This window comes from Canis aureus, chromosome 6 (genome assembly GCF_053574225.1).
Source record: "Canis aureus isolate CA01 chromosome 6, VMU_Caureus_v.1.0, whole genome shotgun sequence".
Classification (NCBI taxonomy): domain Eukaryota; kingdom Metazoa; phylum Chordata; class Mammalia; order Carnivora; family Canidae; genus Canis; species Canis aureus.
The window spans coordinates 80,226,204-80,244,142 of NC_135616.1; the positions used below are offsets into that span (position 1 = coordinate 80,226,204).

The 17,939-nt window shown below is 41.7% G+C and overlaps 1 protein-coding gene and 1 long non-coding RNA gene across 15 annotated transcripts in view; one reads left to right on the forward strand and one right to left on the reverse strand.

Annotated features, from left to right (window-relative positions):
• PPP1R12B (protein phosphatase 1 regulatory subunit 12B) overlaps window positions 1-17,939 on the forward strand; it is a 205,943-nt gene that overhangs the window by 160,140 nt on the left and 27,864 nt on the right. Inside the window, exon 21 of one of the 14 annotated variants that reach the window (XM_077902517.1) lies at window positions 8,383-8,592. The exons of 11 other annotated variants lie outside the window; for them this stretch is intronic. In XM_077902517.1, coding sequence (XP_077758643.1) covers window positions 8,383-8,577 — 195 coding nt within the window. In that variant the 3' untranslated portion in view covers window positions 8,578-8,592. Of the gene's footprint in view, window positions 1-2,366; window positions 3,164-8,382; window positions 8,593-14,247; window positions 14,474-17,939 lie in introns of those variants that run through there. 2 more of the 14 variants (XM_077902520.1, XM_077902525.1) reach the window with 2 other exon arrangements.
• LOC144316523 (uncharacterized) lies at window positions 127-17,864 on the reverse strand. The gene is made up of 4 exons (XR_013382484.1): window positions 17,711-17,864; window positions 8,451-8,549; window positions 5,624-5,753; window positions 127-487 (listed from the first exon to the last, which is right to left on the reverse strand). It is a non-coding gene; the product is annotated as an uncharacterized LOC144316523 (long non-coding RNA).

Sequence of the window (17,939 nt, forward strand, 5' to 3'; positions counted from 1 at the left end):
ATCCACTAATGTTCCTTTCTTGGATTGATTTTACATTGATGTTTGCCAAATGGTGATTTTTCTAATTTCATTACTCCTTCTACATTTATTAGTAGGCATTCTGTTGTAAGGAAGAACTTTGTCTCATTTCTTTTTTCATTCATTTATTTGTATTAGTGTGTGCTCGTAGGTTCCTATGTTGTTCAATGGGTTATAACTTTTCACTATCATTATTTATTTTGATGCTCAGAGTGTTTCAGGTTTGGCTTTTTTAAGCAAGTCTCCATGTCCTTTTGCCATGTTTCCATTATTAAAGTGCTTCCTTACTTTCTGACACGAGAGACCCAGGCCCATTTTCTTATCCCTGCCCCAACTCTGGAATTAGTCATTTCTCCAGGGAATCCTGTTCCTTTTAACAGAGAGTGGAGCGTAGAAACTGTGATTTGAGCGCTAGGTGCACGGAATGCTGCTGGAGTGTTGCTCTTCCCACGTTTCTCGGTGCAGAGAGCTAGGAAATACATAGATAGGTGCATTTAGTTAGACACACATGCACGCACATATCGTTACATCTTTAGTTATTTAGGTCTGTATATATTGAAAATACATACCTTCGATACCTTCACTCCTGCATATCACAAGGTTTTATTCTAAGTTTCTCTTTTTTCTTGTTTATACCTACCTTCTCCAGCATTAAGAAACCTAGCTCCCATTGGCCTCAATATGATTATTTATTTGCTCAACCCCCCTGTATAAAGCCAGTCGTCTAAGTAGAGCAGGTTACTGTCTCTCGGTATTGAGAGAATCAGATGAGATAATATATGTTAAAACACTTTAAAAGAGTTTACCACTGCCTAGGAGTAGATATAACAAAGAAGTGAAGAGACAGGAATGATAGTTGGGAGTAATAGGCTTTTACATTTCCTCTTCAGTTGCCAATGAGTAATGAAATCACTGTATAAACTGTACAGAAACAGATCAGGGAACTGACCACATTTCATCTTGCCATGCTTTGAGGAATAGTGTAACCTGGGGACTTGCATTCTGGAGAGTGAAAAAGTATCCCTCCTAATCCCTCCCTAGACAATCTGTGCTTGCTATGGGAATGTTACTGTTTAGGTTTACATCAATATTTCTTTTCTAAGTGAAGAGATCTATAGAGAAAAACTCATTCTTATTAGATGAGATTAACTATATAACTAGGATCTAAAACACAAGATTCATAGATCTGAATTCCCAAAATAATTGGCCTTTCAGACACAGTCTAGTTCTGGCTTGTGGTGGAATTGAGCAGTCTTCTTCAGTTTTTTAGATTGAGAATGAATTAAGACCTCTTTTATAAACCCTCATCCACCTGTATTCCTCAGACCAACCCCCAAGTAGCTGATCACTTCCCTTCGTTTAATTTTACAAAATTGGTCATAAGAATAAAGAAGATGTCAAGATAATTGGAGGGAAAAAGAGTGGCATGCTGGGAAGAATTGAAGGAAAAAGTATAAATTTCATGTAGGAAAAGGAAGGGCAGGATAAAGTTTCCAAGAGCCCAGAGGGAAGTGAGTTGTTACTTTGGGGCTAAACCTATTGGCTTAGAAAGCATTTGGCCTAGAAATGTTGGATAGGGTAGTGATGACAACAGAGTGCAAAAGATTAAATTTGAGATGTTTCAAGGCCAAATCCAAAAACCTTCAACACCAAGCAAATAAATTCCTTTCTTTTTAACTCTTAATTGTCCCTGTGGGTAACTCAGCCCTGCATTCTCACATTTCCGCTTCTGTCTCTGCTTTTTCTCTTCATTTCTGACTCTTTCCCTCCCCTTACCTATACCCTCTTTCCACCTTGTTCTTCCCTGATTACAGCATTTTAGAAAATGCTGGTAAGCTGTATACTCAGAGATTCAGCCACTGAAGTCTCTGATGTACAGAGAGCTTCCTTTGCAGTGGGCCAAAGTTTCCATTTGCTGGGCTTCCTTGTGGTGTGGCAGGAATGCCATGTCATCAAAGTGAAACATAAAGGGCCCAAAGGTGCGTTGACTCATGTGTCTGTCAGGGCTTTGTTACTTGAGAGATCCAGAAGTTGAAAAGTCCCCCTTCTCCTATCTCGCCAGCTGTTTGGAGAAGTCAGCCGGTGAAGCCGCTGCTTACTCTAACTAACGCGGTGGATACCAGAAGGTTTGGTGGGCTTTGCCCCTGAGCCTGTCCCCAAAGAGCCTCCCTTTATTCCTAGAAGCTGGCAGGCTTTCTTTTCCTCCTGCAAGTGGCAACCCGAATTCTGAGTTGAAAGTGAATCTTTGCCCTTGGCTCTTCTCCAGCATTCCTCGCTGAGCGAATAGGGATTTGGAATGTCAGAAAATAGAAGAGGGGAGGGGAAAAGATGTGTGTATGACTGTGAGTGTTTATATGTAAAAGCAGCTTCGTCTGGGAGGACTTAGGGAAACTTGACTTCCTCAGATGGCTTCCTTCTCATAAACTCTTGGTTCCTTATTTGTATTTTTGTTTTGTTTTTTGTTTTTAAGTTGTTTAACCTGAATTTATCACGGCAGTTCTAAACCCCTTCCAGCCCAAGTGGAGTCAAGCTAAGGAAAGAGCATGATTTCCAGAGCATTTCTGTTTCTTCCCTCTGGATAAAGTGACGGTAGTTCGTCCCAGGCTCATCTCCGGCAGGATCCAAGGTCATCTTTCCTCTGGGATTTAATCTGGTGTCATCGGGAAACTAGACTCAGGTTTTATTGGGGAGCAAGTCTCAATAAGAAGTGTCCTTTGGGAGAATCAAGGACTCGATCTAGGCATACAAGGTGTGGCTCAGCACAATACCCTCCGTCGTAAGCTACCAGTCCCGAGCACTTGTGGTTGAAGCTGGACTGCAAATATTGATGGAACACGCCTCTCAGACTCTGTTTAACTGTGGACTGGTTCAGAGCACAAGACTATAATTTACAGGGTGGCTTTTATCCTTTATTTAGTTCTATCCAAAGTCTTCTTGCATCAACTCAAAAGGAGAGATTCCCTGAGGGTAACCTGCAGGGGCAGTTTCCCAGCTTTGCGTGAAGAATCCAGTGGTTGAGTGTCTGCCTACATCCTGAGGAACCATGTCCTCTTTATATACCCGAAGTAAAGAATTCACTCGGAATAGGAAATCTCAGTCTGATTCTCCCCCAGCATCTCCTTCCCCGACTGCCAAGACACTCCGAGTAAGCAGCGTTTTATTTACATATGTTCATAGTTGTGTTAAAGGTGGAGAATGTGTCTGTAACTTGGGGAGTTAGGTTTAGAGCGAAGGCATTTCAGAGCATGTGGGAATCGGTAGAGGAAAAAAGAAAATTTGCAAGTAAAGATCCCGTTAGTTTCTCTGCAGGAGGTTATAGTTCATAATACTTACTGTAGTCTTAAGTAAAAGCAGATTTAAATATGTTAGACTTACAATTTCTATCTTTTAGCTTTTAACCGTCAGTTGTAAGCTGCCTGGGAGTAAGATTTTAGAGTCCTTGTCACTCTTACAGGCGTTTCTTAATTTCTGTGGTTATTTTTAGTTGCTCCCTTTCCTGTTTTTTTGTGGGTCAATACTATGTTTCTAGAGAAAAAGCTCCTAAATGGCCACAAAACAGTGTACATTAAACTTCAGTTATGTGCAAGCTCCTCGTGAACGTTCGTGTAGGCGTGTGTGTGAGAGCGAGTCTACCCTTGCCCGTGTTGTGTGCCCACTGAGCGATAGAGAGAAAGCAAAATGAGCAAGGAGTTACGGACACTCGGAGTCTTTCTTCCTCCTCAGTCTAGAAATTTCATGCTTACGAAGTCAAAGAAAGAACCCCTAGCTATTGACAACCAGCTGTGTGGAGGTGTTGGTAGTGCCCTAGGCAGATCCACTTGAGTTTTTTTCTTGAGTGTGTGTTGTGGAAGTGATTCGCATCTGACTTAGCGTCTTCCTCTGATGGGAACTGAAAATGCAAGGACTGCTACCAATAGCAGGCGATGAGAAGCCCCGATGGGCATATTAGGTAGTAGGCAAGGTAGCAGCTCCTTCTTAGGGAACAGGATTGTGCTCTGCTATCTACACAGAATAACAAGTACGATGGCTGTAGCTTCCTTATTTGGGGAGCTGTGGGGGAAAATCTGCAAGAAACCTGAATTGACTACTGCATTTCTTTTGAGTTATCTTCTGTTTGTTTTCAGCGTCTTTCTCATGGGATAGATTACCAGACAGTGGTATTTGCTATGTAACATGTTGGTCTGGAGCATCAGCTAGGAAAGTTTACCAGAATTCCAAAAAGATTTGGTTATAAAGCTCTTTCATTCATGAGTTCTTTCTGTGACAGGACTGAGAAGCTCGAGTGTCTGTGTCACCATTGTTGAGTTCTGGGAGTTTCACAGGCTGAGTCTTTCCTTTCTAAGAAGCCATCGATGAGGGGCGCCTGGCTGGCTCAGTTGGCCCAAGCCTGAGCTTGGTTTGGCTCAGGTCATGATCTCAGGATCATGGGATCGAGCCCTGCATCGGGCTGCAGACTGAGCATGGAGCCTGCTTGGGGTTCTCTCTCCTCCCTATGTCCCGCCCCGTTCACACACACGCTCCCTCCCTCCTGCTCTAAATTAATTAGATAAATAAATAAAAATAAAAGGAACTGTAAACATAGTTATTTAAAAAAAAAAAAAAAGAACAAGCAGCAGCAGCAGCCACAGACTGCTTCCCCCTCAGCAGCCCTTGGGTACTTTTTGGTGGCTACCATTGAGGTCCACAAAATGGAGTACTTTTACTTCAGTAGTGTTTGTTTGTCTGTTCCCTCTTATCACACTCAGCGGCACCTTTGGTGTAAAGAGCCCCTTGTTAACATTTGTTCACTGCTGTGACACAGTTCCTGGAGTGATGCGTGACACCTCGTGAGCACTCAACAGAATCTGTTTAGTGGCACACACCCCTTTGCCTTTTTCTCTTTGAACCCATTTCTTCTTTATGGTCAAGTGCTCCTTTCTTCTTGTCTCAGTCCTAACAGCTGCCACCCACCCTTTCTACCCTCATTCCATCCCATCCCCCCATCCCTGACTTTTTAGACAGAGGTCACAGTGGGAGAGAATTTGAAAATTTGGTTTATAGGAAACCAACACGTGGATGGCCTTAATAAGAGACTGCTTCCCAATTTCAGCGGTCAGTGGCTGTGGAGTCCCATAAGAGTGCCCGTTTACTGTAACCAGCTTCCAGGTCCACATGGCCTTAGGCTCTACTATAGAGAATGTGGATTTTCATTTATCATTCATGGTCCATTATGTCGCTTGTGTCTGTACGTCTGAGAGGGTGAAAGATACGCCAGACCAGTTTGGAGGCTGTTGGTACTAAAACTAAGACTTCTCTCCTAGGCTTCCCCTGTAGCCTGTTTGCTCTCACGTCCCAACTTATTAGGGTGCTGCTTCCCAACTGGTTTAAGGCGTCCGTCCCAACTGGTTTAAGGCGACCGTCCCTCCCCTCACTGTGTGTGGTGCTCTTTAACGGCTAGTGTGGCCGTGGTGATGCTCATAGGCCTCGGATGCCCGGTTACCTGCCTGGCTGCTGCTTCACTTTCCTTACCTCATTTAATCCCCAGCCACCCTGAAGGGTGGGTGTTGCTGTCACCATTTTACATACGAGGAAACGGAAATACACGGAAGAGAAGTGGCTTACCCACCCCGTCAGCTAGTAAGCAGCAGAGCCTGGTCTCTCTGGCCTCAAAACCCGTATTTGTCCATAACGCTGGTTTCGTGCCAAATACATTGGAAAGTTAAGGAATCAAAGATGACAGTCAAAAGCTTGGGTAGCTGTGGGAATCCAAAATTTAGGCATAATGAGGACCCAGAAAACTACAATTATGGAAAGAGGAAAGCAGTGTCTGCAGACCAAGGGAGGGAATTGGAAAGCTATACGGAATCTCCCACGCCTGATTCTAGAACCCTGGTCAGAGCATAGGGAACCGTGGGTCCCCCAGAGCCTGAGCCCTTGTGGCTACAGGTCTTCATATCTCTCTCAGAGGCAGAGAAATACTTGAGTAAGGATGCTGGGAAGTGTCTGTGCATCTCAGAGTTAAGGTCAGAGCCTCTCTCTCTCCCCATGCAAACTTGACCAAGTGCACATTCACTTTTCTGTTAGAAACTGCACAAAGAGGTGTAGCCTCTGAAGCCAACATTCTTCAAAACAAATTATTGAAATTTTGAGCCAGCGTATAAATATTTGTGATTTTTTTTTTTTTTTACTGTTGTTAAAGAGGCTAAATATTAAGTGTTTCCATATAAGGAAAATGCTTTCACAGGGAATTTTTAAATGATAGCCATTCACACGGGGAGGATATTTAGAACACCTTGCCCTTAGCCAGATGTTCAAGAAGCGGCATGTGCAAACTATAAACTGCAACTCAAACACATATGATTTTTAACTTGAGAAAACCAATAGCAGGATGATTTCTCAGTACTAGAAAACAAACTTATCTTACCATTCCTTTACTTTTCAACTCTCAACAGCTTCTGGTACTTTTAATATTATGTAATTCAGTGTTTCTGTACTCGATAAACTAGGACCATTTTAGTAATATAAAAATGTAATGCTTGCCTAGAGATTGTGCAACTAGTATCCTCCCTAATGAAAAAATCACTTATATACGGAAGATAGCGTGTCTTACCAGCTAAGATTCTGCTTTCTCTAGTTTGTATTTCAAAAACAATATATTTCCATTCTCTGAACACAAAATTACACTGTTAAACATGGTCTTTAAAAAAACACCCCTCTCTTGGGCAGCCCAGGTGGCTCAGCAGTTTAGCGCTGTCTTTGGCCCAGGGCGTGATCCTGGAGACCCGGGATCAAGTCCCACATCAGGCTCCCTGCAGGGAGCCTGCTTCTCCCTCTGCCTGTGTCTCTGCCTCTCTCTCTCTCTCTCTCTCTCTCTCTCTGTGTGTGTCTCATGAATAAATAAATAAATCTTTAGAAAAAAAGATACCCCTCTTTCCATAAGGAAAATATCCACCATCTATTCTTTTAGTGTCTCCACCCCCCATCCCCCACTAAAATTACTATTCTAAGTGATATGCTCCTGATATTCCTGTTTTGGTTGACCCTGAATAGTGAAATAATTTTTTCTTTTTAACGAGTCTTTTGGCTTTCACACTAGGTTCACACTAGTTCAATATCTCTTTGTCTGTAAAATTTGGGGAGTTCCCTGAGTAAAAGATCTACTCATCTCTGATTTTTGTACCCAGGGAAGGCAAAACAACTTCCAGATTCATTCAGATTTTTTTTTAAGATTTTATTTATTAAAAAAAAAAAAAAAAGATTTTATTTATTTGAGATAGAGCACGAGTGGGGGAGAGGGAGAAGCAGACTCCCTGCTGAGCTCAGAGCCTGCCTCAGGGCTCCACACAGGCCCGGATGAGGGACTCAGTCCCAGGACCCTGAGATCACAACCTGAGCGAAGGTCAGACAGCTAACCGACTAAGCCACCCGGGTGCCCCAGTTCACTCATATTTCTTTTTTTTTTTTTTTTTTTTTTTTTTTTTTATTTTTTTTTTATTTATTTATGATAGTCACAGAGAGAGAGAGAGAGAGAGGCAGAGACACAGGCAGAGGGAGAAGCAGGCTCCATGCACTGGGAGCCCGATGTGGGATTCGATCCCGGGTCTCCAGGATCGCGCCCCGGGCCAAAGGCAGGCGCCAAACCGCTGCGCCACCCAGGGATCCCTCACTCATATTTCTAATGGGAACCACACCAGCTATCTATGTATAAGAATTTGAAGGCTTAGCCGCTGTTCTCACACTCTGAAGCAACTACATGAGGTGCAGGGTTCACACAATTAGTAGAACAACTTCCTTTTGATGTATTTTTCCAACATTGAAAAAGTAAGAATTCTGAACTACAAATACATTACACACCTCTAGCTCTTGCTTTTTAATCACCATTTATATGATCGAGTCTCAAGTATATAAATTCTGTTAATTTAGAAATTAGTCAATTTAGATGGTTTAGCAGTTCTAAATCATCTTGAAAACAAGAGCAAGGTAATCATTGGTGGTCAATGCTCTCAAATTGTTATTGGTAATTTAGCAAAATATTTTTCAATACAGGTGTATCCAAAGATAACAAAATACAAAAGAATGTCCACATTGTAGGGCTTTAGCTGATATTACATTGAATAGTCTTGAAGTAAGTAGGTCATCAGCCGAACCCTGGGAATCTTTTAACTAGACAGATTTTTATTGAATTGGTTGGTATTTATGATAATAGGATTGGGCCTGCATCTATAAAACAAGATCAGTAGCATTTTCCCCATTTAATCTGGATTGCTACTCCTTCCGGATTTATATGTCAACTGAAAATACGGAGATTTTTCACAAGGTTTCTCTCCCCAGCAATTAACATAAATAAAGGGAACAATTAACCAACTTGTTTTGTTTTATAACCAGCTCTACAAACTAATGAGAGAGCATTTGATAAACAAGCAAGTGATGAAGGATTTCTGCTTTCACGAGACCTTGTCTATGTGGCCACTCCGGTTCGGAGTCTCCCCTCTGCCTCAGCATTTCAGACTGTCAGTATTGACGGTTGTTCTTTGCATGTCCTTTCTGCTCTCCTGTGACAAACAGCAGTTTAGTGTATAATCTTACCCTTTTTACGTGTCATACTACATCTGGGCACTACCAATCTGGAATTCATTTTTCGCTTTGCTTTATAATCCATTGTCATGAAATGAGAAACGTTTGTCTGGGTGAATAAGGCTAATTAACGGTGCAATCTGTTAACCATTTTTTTCTAATTAAAACCACTAATGTATCTTTTCTTTCTTTTTTTTTATTTCATTCAAGAAAAGTCAATAGCAGTAATTCTATGACCCAATGAATCTTCTTTTTTTTTTTTTTTTTTTCCAATGAATCTTCTAAGCAAGTGTAGTGGAACCTGTAGAAACAAACACAGTTCCCCGTTTGGAATCTTAGCTATATAGTGGACTAGTTAACCCATGTCCTACAAAAAACTGGATGAGATGGCGTCTGAAGTGATGGTTTTTTGACCAAAAAACACTGGGAGTTTTGAAGGCATCAGTTCCTTTCTGGGAGTTTCCAGGTGACAACACAGATGCAAGCCCAGTCCTACCTTTGGGCCTCCAATTTTCTGGTTCCATGATAAATGTTTATCAAGCCCACCTCTATTTTGAATCTTCCCACCATTAACATTTCATGAGCATCTGCTGTGCTGTACACTGGAATTAAAAAATGACAGATACAGACCTTGCCTTCAAGGAATTGACAGTCTAACTGGAGAGAGAAAAATGAAAATCGAGTACAGCGTGTTTTTTGTTTTAGAAGATCAGTCAAGTGGTAAATGCATTAGCCAGATGTTTAAAGAATAAAAGGGGCACCTCAGTGGCTCAGTTGATCGGCTCAGGTCACAATCCCAGGATTCTGAAGTGCCTGAAGCAGCCCTTCAGGCTCCCTGCTCAGTAGGGATTTGCTTTTCCCTCTCCCTCTGCCCCTTCCCCTGCTGTGTTCTCTCTCTCTCTCTCTCTCTCTCTCTCTCTCACTTGCTTGCCTGGTCGCAAATAAATAAAATATATATATTTTTTAAGATTTTATTCATGAGAGACACAGAGAGAGAGTCAGGGACACAGGCAGAGGGAGAAGCAGGCTCCCTGCGGGGAGCCCGATGTGGGACTCGATCCCAGGACTCCAGGATCAGGCCCTGGGCTGAAGGCAGGTGCTAAACCACTCAGCCACCCAGGCTGCCCCAATAAAATATTTTTTTAAAATAAAGAACAATAAAAGATAGGTGGTCAAAGGAGGAGGAAATTGCATTACAAAAGTGGAAAAAATATATGAGAAAGTATAGGATTATTTTGAGAGCTACAGACTGGTGAGGCTAGAACAAAAGATATATTTAGGAATATAATAGGAAATGACACTAGGGACACAGCAGGGACCAGGTCATATGGGGCTTAGTATGTCATTCTAAGGATTTGGAGAGTTACCCTGTAGATAACTTGAAAAGTTGAAGTAAAGTGGCTGTGATCAGAACTGCTTATTCAAGAGCTATTTCTGGCATCTATGGAGGCTGGATTGTAGAGGCAGGGTCTGAAGGTTGAGCCTGTTGCCCTGAATGCCATACTCCAGGTGAGAAGTGATAAGGGCCTGAACAGAGACATTCCCCAGGCAGTAGGGAGAAGCACTCAGCTACTTGGAAGGTAGGACTGACAGACGGGAACCGATGGGATGGGGGCGAGGATGAGCCTGTGAGAGGGCAGAGTGAGGGCTGGCTCCCAGGTCTCGGGTCGAGGTGATTCAGCAGAAGATGGCATGTGCGGGAGGGAACGGGACATGAAGTGGGGAAATGATTACACTTTTGAGAAGTCGAGTTAGAGGTTCGGAGCGTTCAGATAGTGATATCCAGGAATGATTTGGTCTAAAGCTCAGGAGAAGATTATGGGCCGAAAACACTGATATTTATGATTAAGCCACAGAAGTGGTGAGCTTGTCTGAGGAGCAGATGAAGCATAAGGAGGGAGCTGAGAATAAAACTTGGGGGCGGAGCAGGTGGTAACACCTAGCAGGTGCCCCAGCTTCTCCCCGTGGTTTTCCGGCCCGGGCACCGCTGGAATCCCAAGCAGGAAAGCAGGCGTGTATATTGTTTATTTGTTTGGAGGTACTATAGTCAACTATGATACAGTGATGAGCTTTAGTTCCCAAAGAATCCAGAAATTTAGGAGGTCAGTTTAGGGTCAGTTAAGAGTTTACGGTTCTAGTTTTATTTTCTGTACATAATCAGCTGTGCAACCTCAGGTGGTTTTTCAAATTTAAAAAAGTTCCCAATTTGTTCAGTATTTTTTACTTCTCTTTTTTGATCATAATATTTGTGTGAACAGACAACAATTATTGTCAGAAGACCCAAGGGAAGCAACTCGAGTTGGCTTTCATCTGCCTTTTACTCTTTTTCAGCCCCTTTTTTCTGTTCTAAACCTGTTTATTTTATGTAGTGAGTGGCAGTTATCCATCCGCAACGGAGGGGTTAGTTCTCATCACAGCCAGTCTGCTTAGGTTACACAGTGCAGGGAGTTTTACCAATGCGACGATTAGGTAAAGATACTCAAATTATGTCTGGACTTTAACCTTTATGGCTCATTATGAAAACAATATTTTCATATAGGAGTTTTTTTTTCCATATAGGAGTTTTTATACTTTTGTGTTTATTAACTTCATACAGTTGGTTATTTGGGAGAGAGTATAACTATCCAGACAGTAAATAATGACCTTAAATGTCTGTAGGTTAGAAAGGGTAAGTAGGAATTGGCCTGGATTATCAAAATCTACAAATAATCAAAACCGTTTACTTGAGTGGCAAGGAATTTGTTTGAGCTTATTACCCTTGCAGCCAACAAGCATTGGCAGAGCCAAAGGACCAAAGAGCAATGGGAGAGAGGATGGAAAAACAGAGAAAACTGTAGTTAATATCGTTGCTAATACTCCTCAAACATTCACTATATGCCAGTTGCAGTCCCAAGCACTTAACATCTGTTGTCTTATTCAGTGTTTTTGATAACATCATACATTGGGCACCATTTCCCCTACTTTACTGATGAGGACACTGAGGCAGAGAGAAGTTAAATAATTATTTAAGGTCATGGAACAAGTAAATGCTGGAGCACTTAACCAGTGAGCTGTGTAGCCAATCCACTAAAACTGTTGTGTCTCCATTAAATAACTCCTAAATTATTGCTAATATCCCTGACCATTTAACCTATTTTGAAAAGAGAGATTGTGATCATTAAACTGTATTTAAAGGAGGAAAATCCTTATAGAATAATTCAGGAAGAGGCAAATATAAATTAGTAAAAAGTCAGAATTTTGCATCATCTCAAAATAGTTTTATTATTTGTAAGTATCTGTAGTAAAATGGTTGCTAAGGAGCAAAGATCTGCAATCTCCTTAAAGGTTGTAATCTAGAATTTTTAGTGTATTAATTGTATATAAGTAGTTACTCTAAAGCCATTTATAAGTGCTCAAAAATAGATCCTTTAAGCAAGGTCATTTCCCTTATTTTGTTTATACTATTAATTTGCTTTATAAAGTCATGTTTTTAAAACAGATGGTACAAAGGGTCTCCAAATGGCTCAGTTGGTTAAGCATCTAACTCTTGATTTCGGCTCAGGTCATGATCTCAGGGTTGTGAGGTTGAGCTCCGTGTTGGGCCTGGATATTGCTTAGTATTCTCTCCTTCTCCCTCTGCCCCTTGCCCCATAAAAAATAAATAAAGATACAAAGGTATGCTTGAATTCAGGACTTCCCAAATTATAACAAGTTCTGAATTCAAAGAGTCTGAATTACTGAAGCTTTTCTTATCCAAGGGACTCTTCTCCTGCCAAAAAATCAAGCAAATTGCAGTTACATTCCCCCTCCCAAATGTCTTCATTGTAAAATATCTGTTTTGGGAGCAAAATTTAGCTCCCTAAATCGAAAGACTTATGCATCTAAGGTCTATATGGGGGGTATAAAATGGTTTTAGTGGAAAAAAATTTTTTAAAGCTTCAGTTATTTTTTAGAGCTTCCAGTAGCAGCACTCTGGGATAACTGTGGCCCTAACAAGGTCCCAACTTGTGCCAGACTTCCCCAATCACTTATGATAGTGTCTTTCTTCATGACCACCTAGCTTCAAACTCCAGACCATAAACCCATTGGGCCTGTTCTTTCCATGAAATGTTGCTGAAAATCTCTAGTCAGAATTGGTCTCTCTCTCTCTTCTGGCTACTTTTTTATTTGTTGTGTGTAGCAGAAAGTCTAGTGTTTGATCACTTTCTTGCCTCCTCCTCTGGTTGTTTTATGGATGTGCTTTTCGCTCTTCCTCAAAGAAGAGCTCTTTGGTATCAGAAGCCCATGTCTTAGATTCTGCACGTATCTATTCTATTCCTCTAAGTATCATTCACAGAGCTGGGCACACAGACGCACTTAAAATATATACAAAGAATGAACACTGCTGCCTGTTTAGATCTGATCTCTCTGTTCCTACCCCATTTGGCCACCTGGAAAAGAGGTCAAAGGCCACACACTAGAAAATCCTATTTCTGAAATGTAGGCCAACCATAGGTCTTCCCAGGGCAATTGAGATAGCTGTCTATTGCAGTTTGCTAGTGCATCTATAGCTCTAAAATATGCCAGTTAATATTTTAGCTTCTGTGGGGACAGAAAGAGAAAGGGCTAAGAGCAGAGGAAGCCCCTGAGTTTGTGTAGGACCTACTGAGAAGTTAAAAGGTTTACCTTACGTTATTTAGGTTCCCAAGTAATTATTTCCTCTTGAAATATGAGGTCTGGAGAGCCTCACTAACCCCTTTGCAAAGGTTTTGATTCATGGCCTCTTCCAAATTTGAAATAACTGCTGCCCAAGCAGGCTGCTAAATGCTAAATGGTGCTAAAGTGACACCATTTAAAGAATATCCTTCTCTTCCCAGGCTTAATGGCTGAAAGAGTTGTTAGTGGTGGTCAGCAACGGCGCCTGTTGAAGAGCCTTAACAGAGGAGTGGGATGAAACTTCTAAATGTAGGACTTCTTGAATGCAGTACCTAACAGTATTTGGGGTGGATGATCAGGCTGCTCTTCTCCCGTGTGCACTAAGCCTTGCTCTTTTGAAGCCTCGAATGTATTTTATGGGCTACCATTGTTTCAGGTGGCTGGCACAGCAGTGAGGACCTAAAACTCTGAGTTGTGTGGACAGTAAAAATATGTTTTAAATGTGAGAAATGTGACCCACGTGCGAGAGTCACAAGTTTTAGAGCTACTCATTCTCCTCGGTCATTTTTTTCATCATGTATAGTATGCAGCATGTGAAAGGCTAGAAAGAGAGTGTGCCTGAGCCTGCAGATACAGTCATGGATAATAATGGCTTACAAATTCTCTTAAATATAAAATGGCTTGCTTTGGATATTTTAGGGAGACCTAAGTATATGCATATATTTCCTTCTATGATAAATGTGATTTGTGAGTTCCAAAGGAGAAATTCTTCAGTAGCTAGGAATATCCACAAAGAAAAAGCATAGGCCTGCATAGAAAATAAGAACCGGGAAATTCCAATATTGAGGTAGCATCATCTATAGATACAACAAAAGATAACTACTTCTATAATTTAATAAATAATGATTTATCTTTTAAAATGTAGTGGGAAAAAAATAAAAAATAAAAAAATAAAATGTAGTGGGACGTCTAGAATAATGTGACGGGGCATTACATCATCTCAATTCTACACGCGATATTACATTGACTGGATAGTCACAACCTGGCAATGATATTTTTCAGAAATATTTATGATCCAGGTGTGCCTGTGTGGCTCAGTCATCAAGCATCTACCTTCAGCTCAGGTCATGGTCCTGGAATACCCAGATCGAGCCCCAGGTCGAGTCGGGCTCCCTGCTCAGCGGAGATTCTGCTCCTCTCCTCACTCGTGCGTTGTCTCTTGCTCACTTGATCTCTCTCTCTCTCTCTCTCTCTCTCAAATAAATAAATACTTGTGATATAAACTGAATGTTAAGGACTGTATTTGACTTTCTTGTTTGTTTTTGTTCCACCTGCGTTAAGTAATTAGGAAAGACAAATCAAAGAGTATAATATGATAAAGCTATATGCAATTTAATACTTTTTTATTTTTGCAATTTAATACTTTTAAAAGCTAAATTGTGTTTCAAAGCACACTCACCTACATGTGCAGCTGCTTGCATGGATGTACATGTTTCCCCAGTGCAAGACTGTGCCCTCAGCATTATTCTAGTTCTGAATGCATATAATCACCTAATTGCAGCTGATTGGCCATATACTATTGATGTTTCTTACCTTGAGGAAGCTATAAACTAGACTGTGTTTTTCTTTTAAAGGGGGAGTCTAAAATGGTTGGGGAAGGGCAGCCCCGGTGGCTCAGCGGTTTAGCACCACCTTCAGCTTGGGGTGTGATCCTGGAGACCCGAGACCGAGTCCCACATCAGGCTCCCTGCATGGAGGCTGCTTCTCCCTCTGCCTGTGTCTCTGCCTCTCTCTCTCCTCTCTGTGTCTCTCATGAATAAATAAATAAAATATTTAAAAATAAATAAATAGATAGATAGATAGATAGATAGATAGATAGATAGATAGATAGATAGAATGGTTGGGGAGTCTTTTATGGTTGGAGTCTAAAATGGCTTCCCAAAGAATCTGGCCTAATCTCCAGAGCCCAGAAATATGATGAGATGGTTCTCCTCTGATTATGTTATGTGACACAATTCCCCTTAGGATGGGGAGATTTTCTTGGGTGGCCCTGATCTAATGACATGACCCCTTAAAGAAGCAAAGAACTTTCTTGGCTGATGACAGGGGGAGCCAGGGAAATTTGAAGTGTGAAAGGACTCAGGATGCTGTTACTGGCTTGAAGATGGAAGGGGCCACATGGGAAGGAAGGCGGGCGTCTGTAGGAGCAGGGAGCTGCCCCCAGCTGACAGCCAGCAAGGAAATGGAGAGCTAAGACCTGCAGCCACGAGTAACTTGGTTCTGCCAACACCCTGAATAATTTTCCCCCAAAGCCTCCAGATAGGAGTCCTGCCAGCAGACACCTTGCTCTCTGCCCAGTGAGAACCTGAACAGGGAACCCGTAGATCTATGCTTGACTTCTGGCCTGCAAAAACTATGAGATAATAAATGGATGTTTTGAGCTACTACATTTTATTATAATTTGACAGCAACAATGGAACACTAATGTAATTGAATTTTTGTATGATATTTAGATGTGGAGGAAAAAAACCAATACAGGTTTCATCATCACTATCCTCTACTGTCACACCTTGGTGTAAATCTTGAACGTTTTTTGTTCCACCCACATGTATATTTCCAAACTGTGCAGGATCCCCAAGGAGATTACTGGAACGATACAGACTCAGATCTCTTTCAAAGCTAGAAACTGGTAGACTCTCCTTTCAAGTTTCTTAAGAACCATCTGTTTGAGTTGTAAAGGGAATTCTTCCCTTACGGTAGAAAGCTAGGAGACCTCTGCCTCTCTTAGACATTTGTAGGAAACCAGAATGATTCTTAAACTCAAGAAGTTAAAAATTAATGAATGAATGAATGAATGAATAAATAAAACAAACAAACAAACAAACTCAAGAAGTTATAGAATTATATCACCTGTCAGCTCCAAAAATGAGTAGATTTGCAGTCGCCCTACGCATCCACAAGGCTCCTAGTGCTTGCAGCTACACTCCCATCATTAACTTGTTCGTCATCAGGCATTCATGTGAGGACACTGAAGGGAAAGGCTGGTTCTCTGTAGGCCGTCCCAGAATAGTTCAGATTGTTGCCCCTGGCTCAACTAGTGCACGAGAACATGATATAAAATGTTCTTTCTGCTTCGTCCCTTTCAGGGAAAATGTAAATAGGAGATTTTTTCCCATCGCTGTGGGGTCAAGCCCTAACTCCAAAGGAACATAAGTTAAACCCTTTTCAGTCTTGGCAGTAGACATGTGACTTGGTCTCATTCCTTTCCCTTGGGCCCAGCTTTCCAGAGCCACAATTTTATTTTAAACTTGGTCAAAGGAGTTTGGTTTTAATTATGTGCCTTCCTGAACTCCTGATAACTTTCAAGTTAAAAGCTTTTGTGGGGATTTTTCTAAGCCAGTCTCTGGTGTTTTGAGAGCCCTACACATTTCACAAATCAAAACCGGCCTGGTTCCTGTCCCTTTGCCGGGTTGCCATCTGAATTAATGGCGATCTTCACTCTGTTCTTTTATTAGAAACAGGTCCCAACCAATGAGATTATTATGGGAGAATTTCAAGAGGCATGAAAGGAAAGAGCCTGCTTCTTGGTTTGTTTTTTTTTTTTTTTTTTTTTTTTTTTTTAACTATGGCCGCCTTCTAACTAATTCTTTTTATCTCTGTTTTCTGTATTCATACTGGTTTCTGAACAGCTTTTTGTCTCTTCCACTCCAGGGTCTCACTCACCATATCTAGTGCCCCCAGCTGGGCCATAAAAGCGGTGAAAATAATTCCTTCTATGAACAGTTTTTATCTAGTATCAGACACACCAGTCTCGCTTCAATGGCCATCATTCCTCTTCAGTAGAAGGTGGAGGAGCAGCACTCTTTAACTAAAACATTCAGAGAAGTTCCTTATACGACTTCCAGACCAGAGCGTGTGACATCATACACATGTGCATTAACCTACAAACAGGACAGATACTCATGCCTTCTCTAAAATATATGATGTCATCACGCACAGAAAAGCTCTTCAGACCCTATTGAAATAGTAGAATAAGAGTAACTGTTCTGTTTTTAAAAGTGAGAGCCCAGGGGCACCTGGTGGCTCAGCTGGTTAAGCGTCCAACTCCTGATTACGGCTCAGGTCCTGATCTCAGGGTCTCGAGATCAAGCTCTGCACCATGCTCTGTGCTCAGCACACGTTCTGCTTGTCCCTCTCCCTCTACTTCTCCCCCTGCTGTGTCTGTCTGTCTCTCTCTCTCAAATAAATAAAATCTTTTAAAAATATAAAAGAGAGGCACCTGGGTGACCCAGTGGTTGAGCGTCTGCCTTTGGCTCAGGGCGTGACCCCGGGGTACCGGGATCGAGTCCCACATCGGCTCCCCCGCATGGAGCCTGCTTCTCCCTCTGCCTGTGTCTCTGCCTCTCTCTCTCTCTCTCTCTTTCATGAATAAATGGATAAAATCTTTTTAAAAAATAAAAATAAATAAAAGAGCCTGCAGAAAAGAAATAGGGCTATTGCCAGAACATAGGTAAGAGGAACTCACATTTCTAGCTTCTAGAAGATCCTAGATTTAGCTTGGGTCCCTGAGCCCTGTGTTGTAGGGCATCTTTTTATTTGCTGCCCACTAGGCCGACTTCTTAGAATCTTCTCTTAGAAAACCTTTGGTGTTCATTTCCCCAGCCTGTGTTCTGCTTGCCTCTTATGATGTCACTTCCTGGCTTGCTATTCCCCTGAGCCCACTTAGGCAAGCTCCCACTCTATCTTGTCTCCCT